Below are 13,468 nucleotides of genomic sequence, written 5' to 3'. Positions count from 1 at the left end.
ACAGCACAGGATATCCTATGGATGTCCGTTTTATGTCCATTTCTTGTCGGTATGTCAATGGACCTTATAAAAATATTCATAGGATATACATTTGTAAACACTCTAGGAATATCCCAAAATGGACAAGTTTGTATGTCTATATGCTATCCTTCTATGCCAACGCCATCTGCATGTAATTCCGATCCCGATCTCTTTCTGTTTCCTTCTATGGCCGGGCAGGCCGGGATCTCACGTCGATCACGTCGAAAATTATTACGTTATTTATATCAAAGGTAAAATCCTTTTTCTTTTTTACATCTAAAAATTGTATTGTGTCCTTTACGAAAAAGTAGTACTAGCAATCAGTACTCAGTACTGAGTGATCAGTACTCGTAGTATTGAGAGTATTAGTATGTTAATACTCATGAATACTGCAGAATGGTCAGTACTGTGTCTGTCAGTGCTTACAGTACTGGCAGTACTACAAGCAATAACACTCATTAGTACTTCAAAGTATTGAAGTGGTCAGTACTTTATCAGATTAATATTCGGAGTACTATCATGATAGATCCCTCACGAAAAAGTAGTACTAGCAATCAGTACTCAGTACTGAGTGAACAGTACTCGTAGTATTGAGAGTATTAGTATGTTAATACTCATGAATACTGCAGAATGGTCGGTACTGTGTCTGTCAGTGCTTACAGTACTGGCAGTACTACAAGCAATAATACTCATTAGTACTCCAAAGTATTGAAGTGGTCAGTACTTTATCAGATTAATATTCGGAGTACTATCATGATAGTACTGCCAGTACTGTAAAAAACTAATAGGCACAGATTATTGATAAATTGGTTCTCTAGCACAGTCTTGGTTTTTCAATTGACCAAAGATTTGTAATAAACAGGATTTAAACAGATCTCTTCTACGTGTCACAGGGTACCCTACCTTTCACATTACTTGTCACAGTGTACCCTACGCTATGGCTCAATCGACCCCACGCGTGGGGTCCACTGTGACAAACGCAGCATTTCGAAATATCATTATATTTGCAAAATATTTCTGAAAATTTACTTCTTAAATCATTTACAAACAAATTTTATTATATTAAACATCGAATAGTCTCATTTATATTATAATGAAGTTATTAAAATTTCTAAATTCACATTTTTAATGTGATTTGAAAAAACGTGGTTCAAGGGTGCCCACTCTCCCCTACTGCGCCTGTACCATACGTTAGTATCTAACGATTATATGATAAGTACTAAAAGAGTACTGGAGGGAGTACTGGTGGGAGTACTGGGGGAGTACTGGAGGGAGTACTGAATGAGTATTGGATGAGTACTGGGAAGGAGTACTGACGAAGTCAGTATGGTCGAATTTAGTAGTACTTTGAGTACTTATGTCTCCAGTACTTTCACCAATACTTTTTCCAGTATTAAAACCAGTACTACTTTTTCATAAGGGATGATAGTACTGCCAGTACTGTAAGAACTAATAGGCACAGTACTGACCATTCTGCAATATTCATGAGTATTAACATACTAATACTGTCAATACTACGAGTACTGATCACTCAGTACTGAGTACTGATTGCTAGTACTACTTTTTTGTAACGTATCTTAGAAATATTAAATTAATAAGATACTAAATTAACACACTAAACTATCAATATGACGTTATTTTGATATCATCTTGACTTTTTGTTCTACTTGGATAGTACTGCGCAAGTAGGAGAGAGTAGGCTCCCTTGAGCCACGGGGTCCAATGTGACAGTGCGAGTTTTCTGTATTAACGTTCTGCAAAATAGTGACGGTGGGTATAAAAACTTTCGTTTTCAAAACATATAACTTCCATCAAAAAATTATGCCGAAATAAGCATATATACTTTAGTTAAAGGCAGATATGTAATTGGAGCCTTGCAAAGTAAATTTTTACTTGTCATAACTTTTTGATATGTATAATATGGATTTCTAGAGATTCTACAGTTTAAAGAAATTCATAAAACGTTCGTCGGGATCTAGGTTCAATACCAACGTGCGCACAAAAACGTTTAATTGTTCTGTATCTGAAATATTTACGATAAATAATATCGATGTTCAGTGGGGTCCAATGTGACGCAGGTTGATGGGGTCCTCTGTGCCACGCTTACAGAACTACCTAACCTACCTACGTGACAGCGCGAGTTTCCGTAGTGTGTTGCGATCGCGGAATAGTAAATGTTAGTGCCTAAATTTTCCTATAAAATGAAATAATTTCCATCGATAATCATATCCACACTTTCATTTTCTCTTTTTTTCACCCTTTAGTTACAGATCACATGTAATCGAGTCGCTGTGAGGCAATATTCGTTGATCTCTGCTAGGTTACGACAAAAAGTGAGGTTATAGGACTTTGTTTTCAGTTTTCAATTTCTTAGGTCATCTGATGAAACAAATATGACACGATTATTGATAAATTGGTTCTCTGGCACAGTCTTGGTTTTTCCTTTTTGTAGAGAGAAGAGTTAATAGACTACGTGTCACAGGGTACCTTACCTTTCACATTACATGTCACAGGGTACCCTACCTTTCATATTACATGACACAGGGTACCCTACCTTTCACATTACATGTCACAGTGTACCCTACGCTATGGCTCAATCGACCCCACGCGTGGGGTCCACTGTGACAAACGCAGCATTTCGAAATATCATTATTTTTGCAAAATATTTCTGAAAATTTATTTCTTAAATCATTTACAAACAAAGTTTATTATATTAAACATCGAATAGTCTCATTTATATTATAATGAAGTTATTAAAATTTTTAAATTCACATTTTTAATGTGATTTGAAAAAACGTGGTTCAAGGGTGCCCACTCTCCCTTACTGCGCCTGTACCACACGTTAGTATCCCACGATTATTCGATAAGTACTAAAAGAGTACTGGAGGGAGTACTGGAGTGAGTACTGGGGGGAGTACTGGGGGGAGTACTGGAGGGAGTATTGGGGGGAGTACTGGGGGGAATACTGGAGAAAGTACTGGAGGGAGTACTGGAGGGAGTACACTAGAGGAAGTACTGAAGGGAGTACTGAATGAGTATTGGATGAGTACTGGGAAGGAGTACTGACGAAGTCAGTATGGTCGAATTTAGTAGTACTTTGAGTACTTATGTCTCCAGTACTTTCACCAATACTTTTTCCAGTATTAAAACCAGTACTACTTTTTCATAAGGGCAGTATGTTAATACTCATGAATATTGCAGAATGGTCAGTACTGTGCCTATTAGTTCTTACAGTACTGGAAGTACTATCATGTTAGTACTCCGAATATTAATCTGATAAAGTACTGACTACTTCAATACTTTGAAGTACTAATGAGTATTATTGCTTGTAGTACTGCCAGTACTGTAAGCACTGACAGACACAGTACTGACCATTCTGCAGTATTCATGAGTATTAACATAATAATACTCTCAATACTACGAGTACTGATCACTCAGTACTGAGTACTGATTGCTAGTACTACTTTTTCGTAAGGGAAATTTCACAGTTCAGTCAGAAATATTTTGTATCACCACATCTGCGTTGCTCTCTTGCTGAATAACATCAAATATGTAATTAAAATGCATAAGTAGTCTAAATTTGTCCGAAAATGGAGTTATATTTTTAAATTTTTATGTGTATTGTCGGCGCTTTATACAGGGTATCTCTAAAGTCTGACCCAGCGCCCTGGATCTCGGAAACGGCTTTAGATATGGAAAAATGTTTCAGATAAAAGTTGTAGGATATAAAGGAGGGCAGATGATAAAAATATGGACTTGACTTCAAATGACTTTTTCAAGGCCAAGTCAATGTGCGGGGAGGCTCATGGTAGATATCTCAAGTTCCCGGAGCCTCCCCGCGGTAGCGCCGTGAGGGACCCCCGGGGGGGTTTTAGTGAATTAAAGTCCCACATAACCGCCCTCCTCGCCCCGGAGGAGGGGGTATCCGTGTGGATTTCCCCCGTCAACAAAAAAAAGGCCAAGTCAATGTGATCAAAGTTTTTTTAAATGGAACTCCCATTTTTTATTACATATTCTTGTAGCTCTTGTCGAGACATTTTCAAAACACTATAATGAAGTTCTCTTTTATCAAGGACTTCCTGAGATATTTTAAATTTTGTTATGCTACTTTTAATATAAAATATGAAATATCTCGTAAAATATTCATTTTTCGATGACTTCACCTTAATACTTTTTTACATAGAATAATGAAAGAATCGAATAATAATATTAATTTTTACATTTTGCAATATTGCAAAATTAAGTATTTCTACAAAATACAATCATAATTTTTTTTTACTAAAAATTGATTCTTTTTATTATTCTGCGTATAAAAATATAAAGTCATCGAAAAGTGAATACTTTACGAGATATTTCATATTTTATATTAAAAATATTGTTGCACTCCGGCGGCTTCCGACACTCTCTCCGCACTCCCGCCCTACTTATTATTTTGTACTGTTACTTCTTTAATTCTTTCTAATTAAAATGATTCTTTGTAATATTAAAAATTTGTTAAAGAGAATTAAGAAGCTATTACCACTTGGGTTGGAATAGGAAGACCCTTGAATAGGAACACAAAGATACCACTTGGGTTTTATTTTTTTAAAGTAGTTGCACAACAATTATCTTTTAAAGCAATATACATATTTTCTTTACAATTGGCGCAATTTAATTTAAAGATTTCACATCTTTTTTTGAAATACGTGTCACTTGAGTTAAGTTAGGTAATATAATTTTGTGAAGGAAAAATAAAGCTACCACTTAGGTTGGATTTTTGAGTTTACAAAATACATTGCGTGTACTTGGCGCCTTTTTTTATCTTTTTTCAAAAAGGTAATTTTGTACTGATTAGACTTACCAGATGATCCTAAGGATCAAGAAGACAGATCACAAATTGTGCCATCAGCAGCATTCTATGACGCACCAAGAGAACGTATAGAAGATCCGAAGCAATCTAGTATGAGTGGAATAAAACTTTTCCTACTGAAGTTAGTTGGTGCGCTCTTTTTAATAGCTTGTGTTGTCATGGCCATTACCATGACCATGTTTTACCAAAAGCATCAGGAAAATAGTAGAAAACGATTTTACTAACAATAAGTCACATTTTAGGTAGTGTATGTGTGTGTCTTGAGCGTCGCAGCTTACCGATTTCTCTTCTATTCGAGATTTTTTGTATACAAAGCGTAAATTACGAAATGCTCATAAGAATGTCTTTATTTGGTTTCTATTAAATAATTAGTATAAATCTTTTTTTTTGTCTATAAGAATAAAAGTCTTCAAGGTAAAGGAGAGACGTGCGTGCGTGCGTGCGTGCGTGCGTGCGTGCGTGCGTGCGTGCGTGCGTGCGTGCGTGCGTGCGTGCGTGCGTGCGTGCGTGCGTGCGTGCGTGCGTGTGTGAATAGAAGTATTCTAATTCCAATATTTGCATAATGTTGCCCCATTGGATTAATTGTCGATGTCATTGATTGGGCTCAATATACATTTATTTGATTTTATTATAGTCATACATATCTTCATGTCCTTAGGTCGTATATTCTTCTGCTCTGATACTTTTGACAGGTGCAGAGTATTCAAAGACGAATAATTACTTGCGTAGAAACGTAAATATCTTTATTTCACGCTGAACGTTTTTACAAGCGTTAATGGCGGAGAGCGACCAGGGATCGACGCGCGCGCGGGAAAGTAACCATATCACGACAGCGCCACGAATAACCACGCTACTACTACAACGCCACCACTCACATATGTACGCGCCAACTTCAAGATTATATTACTGATCGACACTTTCTTTTCACATGCTCTATAGTCATATATCCTTCCATCCTAAGGCCATGTGGCCTAGGGACATGTCTTCATGTCCTTAGGTCGTATAGCTTTTAGACCTAAAGTCATATGTCCTTCCAACATAAGGCTATCTAGCAGGTCATGTTCTAAGAGCAGGTGTTCTAAGGTTGTCCATTTCTGACCTTAGGACACCTGTCCTTACTACTTATGTAAGGACTTGGTTTGGACCAAAGACGTCAATATCTGAGCTCATATATTTCCTCATATACATGTTAACTGGTACTCATGATGTATATCATCACAATATGATCACAAGACATACATCACATTTCGATCAATATCAAAAGATCATGACGTGATGAAATCTGATCATCAGGCATTGCTATCTGGGTAATTTGCTAATTTTTTTTAGTAATTCTACATTTACCAACATTTTAAATTATATAGAGAGATTAAGGTTTCTCTCCTGCATTTACATTCATCGATTAGATTAGATTTATTTCATAAACTTATTTTGACCAGCATCAAACTTTTGTAATAATTCTAACACACGATCGTACAAAAGAGTTTTCGCGTCGATTGCCCACAGGTAATCTACGTGATTAAAAAGTTTAAATGGAACTTCCTCAATTAAAAGAACATTTGGTAAGCGTTTGCCAAGTTCCAACACATTCTGAAAATCAAAAACATGTTTAAATGTATGAAGAGTAGAAAATAGATCCGATTGATATAAATCAACTGTTTTTCCTTTTGCATTACACTTTGCATTACATTCAAACAGAATCTTTCAATTGTTAACAAATTATATGATCACCATTTTGTCATGTTTGTATATATATTTCTTTCTTTTGCTTTTATTTCTGAGTAAAAATTAGACAATAAAAAACTTAACGGAGAAGTATTACCTCTTCTAAGATAACCACATCGTTTGTTGAGTAAAATAAAATTATTGGAGCAGTAATCTTTTTGAGATCATAACTTGGAGGTGTTTTCTGTTTGTATCGCTTGTAGTTTTCAGCTATTCCATAATCATAGTTTCGAAAGTCCTCTGCAACAATCGATGTTAATCACATTTATAAATATGTCCAAATTAAACTTAAAAGTATATTTGGAAAAAATAATTACATGTGCATACAATTATAAATTAATCTGTAGAAAATTATAAATTAATTTAGATCTTTCCACGACATCTCATCAAATGACAAATGACAAGAAATGTTTTATTGCAATATTACATCAACCGGGATATTGCTTTATAAAAGGAAATATTATTTTATGAAAGGGGGAATACTCACTCACACGTATATTTTGGTAAAAATGCTCTAATGTTTGTACAGAACTACCGGCTGGAACATAGGATAATATTTCTGGCAGAGTTGTCTATAACACAAATAATTTATATAGATGAAAAGTTATAATGCGATTAATTGGAAGAGGAGGGTAGGAGGTAGTTAGAGCCGCCATAGTAAGTTTATTTAATTATAAAAAATTTTAAATTTTAAATAATATCTATAATAAAAAGTATTTCCGCACACATTATAAACATTGTATTACGTTTGTCTTTCGTGTGGTAAAACTTACAGTGTTAAGTTGTGCTGGATCAGGACCGAACACTGAGAAAAATGCAATGACGCAAATAAATTGAGTTATCGTATTGTCATTACACAACAATCTTCCTGCCGTACCAATCGCTAAAGATTGTGGGAAAACATCGTATATTTCATGCTCTCGTAGAACTTCCTGGAACGTGTAAAACAAAGAATTCAAATATTAGCCCATAATACAGCTAACAATATTAGCACATTAAATAATAAAAATTATGATTGTTTAATCTTGTATTTTAAACACTACTACTTGCAGTAAAAAATTACAGATTTTGATAGTTACCTTCACTGTTGGAACAAGGTTAGCAAATTCGTTAAAGGCAGGTAGTATTTTTACCCAAACAGAAGTAGGAGCCAGACAAATAGCCATTTTTATTTTCGTATTGTATTCCGGTTTTGATGACAAAAAAGTGAATAGCTCAGTACCCCCCATTGAATGGCCAATATAGTATAAATCTTTTTGCTTTGTATAATTGAAAATGTAATCGAACATAGCTGGCAGATCTTTTGTTCCAATCTCGTGAAAGCTGAAAAATAAGAATTATGATATTATTTCACAAAACATATTTTCTCGTCTTCCCTCCTGTTTGACAAATGCACGCAATTAATTTACAGTGAGAAAAAGAGTAAAAAAATGTGCAAGTAGAAACTTGTTTAAGTGAGTAAGTAGAAACTTCCACATTGCTTCCTTATAGTTTTTAAGTGTGCAAGTAGAAACCTGCACATTGCTTCCTCTATGAGGAAGCCTATTTTCTTATGCATAATTATTAGTAGATATTTATTAATTTGGCTTCCTCATAGAGGAAGCAATGTGCAGGTTTCTACTTGCACACTAAAAACTATAAGGAAGCTATGTGCAAGTTTCTACTTGCTCACTTAAACAAGTTTCTACTTGCACACTTAAAAACTATGAGAAAGCAATGTACAAGTTTCCACTTGCACACTTAAAAACTATGAGGAAGCAATGTACAAGTTTCTACTTGCACATTTAAAAACTATGAGGAAGCAATGTGCAAGTTTCTACTTGCACACTTTTTTTATGGATAGAGTATCATTAAAGGTAGATTGGTGTTGAATTTGGCAATAATCGGTGAAGGGGTTACCCATTTTTGCCTAAAAAGTGTACAAGTCATACATGTAATCTTATATATAAGGTATCATTAAAGGGAGGTTGTTTTGAATTTGGCGAAGATTGGTGAAAGGGTTACCGATTTCTGCTTAAAAAATGTATAGGGTAGACCGAGGCAAGAAAAGAACCTTTTTACCGATTATCGCCAAATTCAATACATGTAACTTTTTGAGCAGAAATCGGTAACTCCTTCACTGATCATCGCCAAATTCAATACCTTCCTTAAATAATATTCTATCCATCAAATAACTTACACATTTTTTAAGCAAAAATCGATAACCCTTTTACCGACCCTCGCAAAATTCAAAACATCTTTAATTTAATGATACTCTATATAAAATTACATGTACATCTTATACACTTTTTAAGCAGAAATCGGTAATCCCTTTACCGATCCTCAAAAAATTCAAAATTTTATAAAGAAAGAACCCTTTTACCGATTATTAGATATACCGATAATCAACCAAATCTTAAAGTATTATATATGAAATAGGGGTAGAAAAGACTGAAAAATATAATAAAATTAGAAATAGCCCAATATTTCAAAATTTGCAAAAGTTATAGCAACCACAGACATTTCTAAAAAAATTCAAAAGTTTTTTAAAAAAGAACCCCTTTACCGATCATCGCCAAATTCAATACCAACCTTCCTTAAATGATACTCTATCAATTAAAAAAAATTCAGCCCGATATCTCAATATTTGCGAAAGTTAGAGCAACCACGGACATTTCTAAAAAAATTCAAATTTTTTTTAAAAAAAGAACCCCTTTACCGATCATCGCCAAATTCAATACCAACCTTCCTCGATACTCTATCGATTAAAAAAAAAACAGCCCGATATCTCAATATTTGCGGAAGTTAGAGCAACCACAGACATTTCTAAATAAATTCAAAATTTTTTAAAAAAAGAACCCCTTTACCAATCATCGCCAAATTCAATACCAACCTACCTTGAATGATACTCTATCGATTTAAAAAAAAACAGCCCGGTATCTCAATATTTGCGGAAGTTAGAGCAACCGCGGACATCAAATCCGCACATACACACACATGCACATACACACACACATACGGACATATTTTTTAATGCAATATTTCGACGTTTTAAAACACTCTGAACATATTAGCATCAAAAACTAAAAAAACAATCTTTTCTTTGGTTTCTTCTACCCCCATTTTATATATAATTCATTTAAATTTGGTTGATTAGACTCAACTTTATACCCAATCAAAAGTTCATATACGAAGTTTACGAAAACAAAGCTTCCTCTATGAGGAAGCAAAAAAGAACCCCTTTACCGATCATCGCCAAATTCAATACCAACCTTCCTTGAATGATACTCTATCGATTAAAAAAAAAACAGCCCGATATCTCAATATTTGCGGAAGTTAGAGCAACCACGGACATCAAATCCGCACATACACACACACATACATACACACACACACACATACGGACATTTTTTTTAATGCAATATTTCGACGTTTTAGAACACTCTGAACATATTAGCATCAAAAACTCAAAAAACAATCTTTTCTTTAGTTTCTTCTACCTCTATTTCATATATAATTCATTTAAATTTGGTTGACTAGACCCAACTTTATACGCAATCAAAGGTTCATATACGAAATTTACGAAAACAAAGCTTCCTCTATGAAGAAGCAAAATAAAAGATTTACAATCTGGTTAATGAAGAGAATACGGTGCAAATTTTATAATGTTTACAAAACGTGTTATAAGTATATATATATTCTTTTTTCTTCATTTTTATATATGCTTTACGTCTTTATTGCATATTCTTTTAGAAATGTTTAACTTTATATTCATATCACTTGGTATAGTATACTATATTCAGTACAAGTAACGATTCGATTACATTATCATTTAGCTACAAAAATATCTTGTTTTTAGGCATATTATACTTTCGGTTTAAAATGGATTTATCAACTTGAAATCTGATGTTCCATCAAAATAATTTTTAATGATAATGTTTTACCTATACTGCCAGAATTTGGGGTCGTATATCGTCATATTCACATGCGATCTGCAGTAACTATTTCCTCTCACGTTTCCTATCCATACGTCATATCCTTGATCTGCCAATAAAAATACTGCAACGTAAGAAAATAATAAGTGCTAGTGCATTATATGAAGAATGTGCCAAATTCGAGGAAATAAATATCCGTTATTTTTTCTGAAATATAAAATTAATTTTTCAAAAGCATTATTGTACTTCACAATTTTTAAATCTATATATATATATAATCAAATGTTCCGACTGACTCATCAACGCCCAGCCCGGGAAAAAATATTCATATCTGATCATAAATGATCATATCAATTTGGACATGTATGGTCAGCTATGGAAATTGGCCAGATCTGAGGATATATGATCTGGTATTATTGACTCCGTTTACACGGCACCGTTAATCGGGTTTTATAACATCGGTAGTTCTTAGGCCGGTCAATCACAGCTATTCCATTCTTCTGAAGAATGATTACGATTGGTCTTCCTGACAACTACCGATGTTATAAAACCCGATTAACGGTGTCATGTAAACACAGTCATTGATATATGTTAATATCTGATCAGGTATGATCAGGTGCGAACTGACACATCCGTATTTCATCAGGTATGATCTGACACGTATGCATTTTAACATATATTTCCATGTATGATCATATATAATCATAGATGATAATATTCGTCCGTACATAATCCAATCTGGACATATATATTTAAGTAAGTTTCAGAAAATTGTTATATATTTTCAAAAGTTATTTTTTAAGAATGTGCCACTTTATTATAAAAGTAGACTCCACGATACAACTAATACAAAAATTGTGCCGCTTAATAGCGCGAGACAGTGTCGTGTCTTTTGATACCGTTCTTATAACAGTGTTTGTCAAATTTTAAATACGAGAAACAGATCCCATCGAATGCCATCTATCGAATACTTTGAGATGCAATATCTGATCTGATCATATATAATTTTATATGACTATATAGGTTCATATTGATTATATGATTTTCAGTTTAAATTATAAGATATGTTTGCAAAATAATACGATTAATATATTTATTTATAAGAACTATAATATATATTATATAATAGTTTTTTTTACGAATTATTACAGGTAAAATTTCACTGTTTACGAAAATATTCAATAAAAATTAACAACTAAATAAATTCAAACGGCCAATTTCGAGCAATTATCAGGTGTTAAAGAAAATTATTTAATACATTCAATATAGTATACAAATTCGTTAACGTTTCGCGCCTTACTTGGCCTTCCTCAGAACAATAAAAATTACAAAAACGCATATATATCTCGCATTATTCTAAGAGTACAACGAATCAACTCATTACGACGCCACAATTTGCATTAATCCGGTCTCACCAAAGCAATCGGACAGTTAGTCATATTGAAGTCAGAAGTGTCAATTATTCGTCAATCCACGCACTGAGTCGGTCGCTTCTCCCGCTGTATGTCCCTTATTCGTCCATCAAAACTCATATGGATGTAAATTCCTTGTCTCACAACCATCTTAGTGACAACTATGTTAAAAATAGAATTCACATAAGACCGAAAAGAACTTTTGATTTAAAACGAGCTTAGCCACAAATGACTCACATAAGTAGTCGATGAAACAAAGAGCCGGGGTGAATTCATTACAACGTCTCGCAAAACGTGTGTTCATCGTGAGAGATAGCGGACGACTGAGACGATACCCGCATTACAAGGACACGAAAACATAAATCTTTGTTATTAACCCAACGTTCAAGATAATCGATTCAAGATGTCAAAATAAGCATCGTTTAGCAGTTCCGTGTCTTTATTTAAATTTATACCATTAATCTGCTCTTTAATATGTATCATTTCTGCGGTTAATCTCTTTTTGTAATTATGCTCAACTTCCAGAATGCGCGTATTATCCCAGTCAAACGAATGATTAAATTTAGTAGAATGTTCCGAAACAACAGAATGCTTTGAATCATCTAATCTTATATTATTTTTATGTTCCTTTAGTCTAGTTTGCAACTGCCTTTTTGTTTGACCGACATAAGAGGCATCACAATTTTTACAACATATTTTATAAACTACGTCATTATTAGAAAAATGGACGTTCTTATCCTTATGGACCTTAATGATGCTACTAAGATTGTTAAGAATGCGATATCCCACCGAATTTTCAGATTTATCGATTGCTGAAGCGATGATTTCGGAAGTGTGCCCCAAATACGGAATAACAATAAAACTTTTTTTCCCTGCATTTTCGGAATCATCACTCGTATTGTTATGCTTAATCGACTGAAGTTTCCTCAGTCTCTTATTAATATGTAAAAAAAATCAAATCAATGGGATACCCATTACCAAGCAATACTTTGATGACAAAATTTAAATTTTTCTTATAAAAGCTAGGATGTGATAGCATAATTCCTCTGTCCACTAAACTATAAATTTTTCCTATTTTATGTTGAATCGGATGATTAGAAAAGAAGGACAGTAGCCTACCAGAAAACGTTTCTTTATGGAACCAATCTGTTATAATTGTGTTTCCCTTTACAATCAACATCAAATCCAAAAAGCTAAGACGGCCATTATTCTCGTATTCGATTGTAAAATTAAGTCTATCATGATAACCATTAAAGTGATCCAGAACATCTTGAACGCTATCCCTCGGAATCTTCATAATAATATCATCCACATAACGTTTATAAAACGACAAATGGATGTCCAATGCACTCAGAACACTCTCCTCCAAATCCTCCATGACAATGTCGGCCAATGTCGGGGACAAAGGGGAGCCCATTGGAGATCCAAAAGTCTGCCTATATGTGACACCATTAAACGTGAAAAAAGTGGAAGCCAAAACAAATTGGACTGCAGTAATAAACTCAGCGCGAGATAACCTTGTTTTTTCTTTTATAAACTTCCATCTC

At 34.0% G+C, this 13,468-nt stretch overlaps 1 protein-coding gene and 1 long non-coding RNA gene across 2 annotated transcripts; both read right to left on the bottom strand.

The window, feature by feature from the left end:
* Positions 1 to 5,587: 5,587 nt before the first annotated feature.
* On the bottom strand, positions 5,588 to 10,657 carry LOC139783089 (lipase 1-like). The gene is made up of 6 exons (XM_071722216.1): positions 10,519 to 10,657; positions 7,675 to 7,918; positions 7,369 to 7,527; positions 7,083 to 7,167; positions 6,693 to 6,835; positions 5,588 to 6,460 (listed from the first exon to the last, which is right to left on the bottom strand). The coding sequence occupies exons 1-6, from the start codon at positions 10,551 to 10,553 to the stop codon at positions 6,284 to 6,286; spliced, it is 843 nt and encodes a 280-aa protein (XP_071578317.1). The 5' UTR covers positions 10,554 to 10,657; the 3' UTR covers positions 5,588 to 6,283.
* Positions 10,658 to 11,736: 1,079 nt separating this feature from the next.
* On the bottom strand, positions 11,737 to 12,529 carry LOC139783091 (uncharacterized). The gene is made up of 2 exons (XR_011721113.1): positions 12,159 to 12,529; positions 11,737 to 12,082 (listed from the first exon to the last, which is right to left on the bottom strand). It is a non-coding gene; the product is annotated as an uncharacterized lncRNA (long non-coding RNA).
* Between the last annotated feature and the right edge of the window lie 939 nt (positions 12,530 to 13,468).

Source organism: Temnothorax nylanderi, unplaced genomic scaffold, assembly GCF_030848795.1.
Source record: "Temnothorax nylanderi isolate EJ_2023f unplaced genomic scaffold, tnyl_v1.0 TNYL_tig0468_pilon, whole genome shotgun sequence".
Classification (NCBI taxonomy): domain Eukaryota; kingdom Metazoa; phylum Arthropoda; class Insecta; order Hymenoptera; family Formicidae; genus Temnothorax; species Temnothorax nylanderi.
The sequence above is the reverse complement of the archived record's forward strand: the minus strand, read 5'-3'. Positions and strand labels throughout refer to the sequence as shown.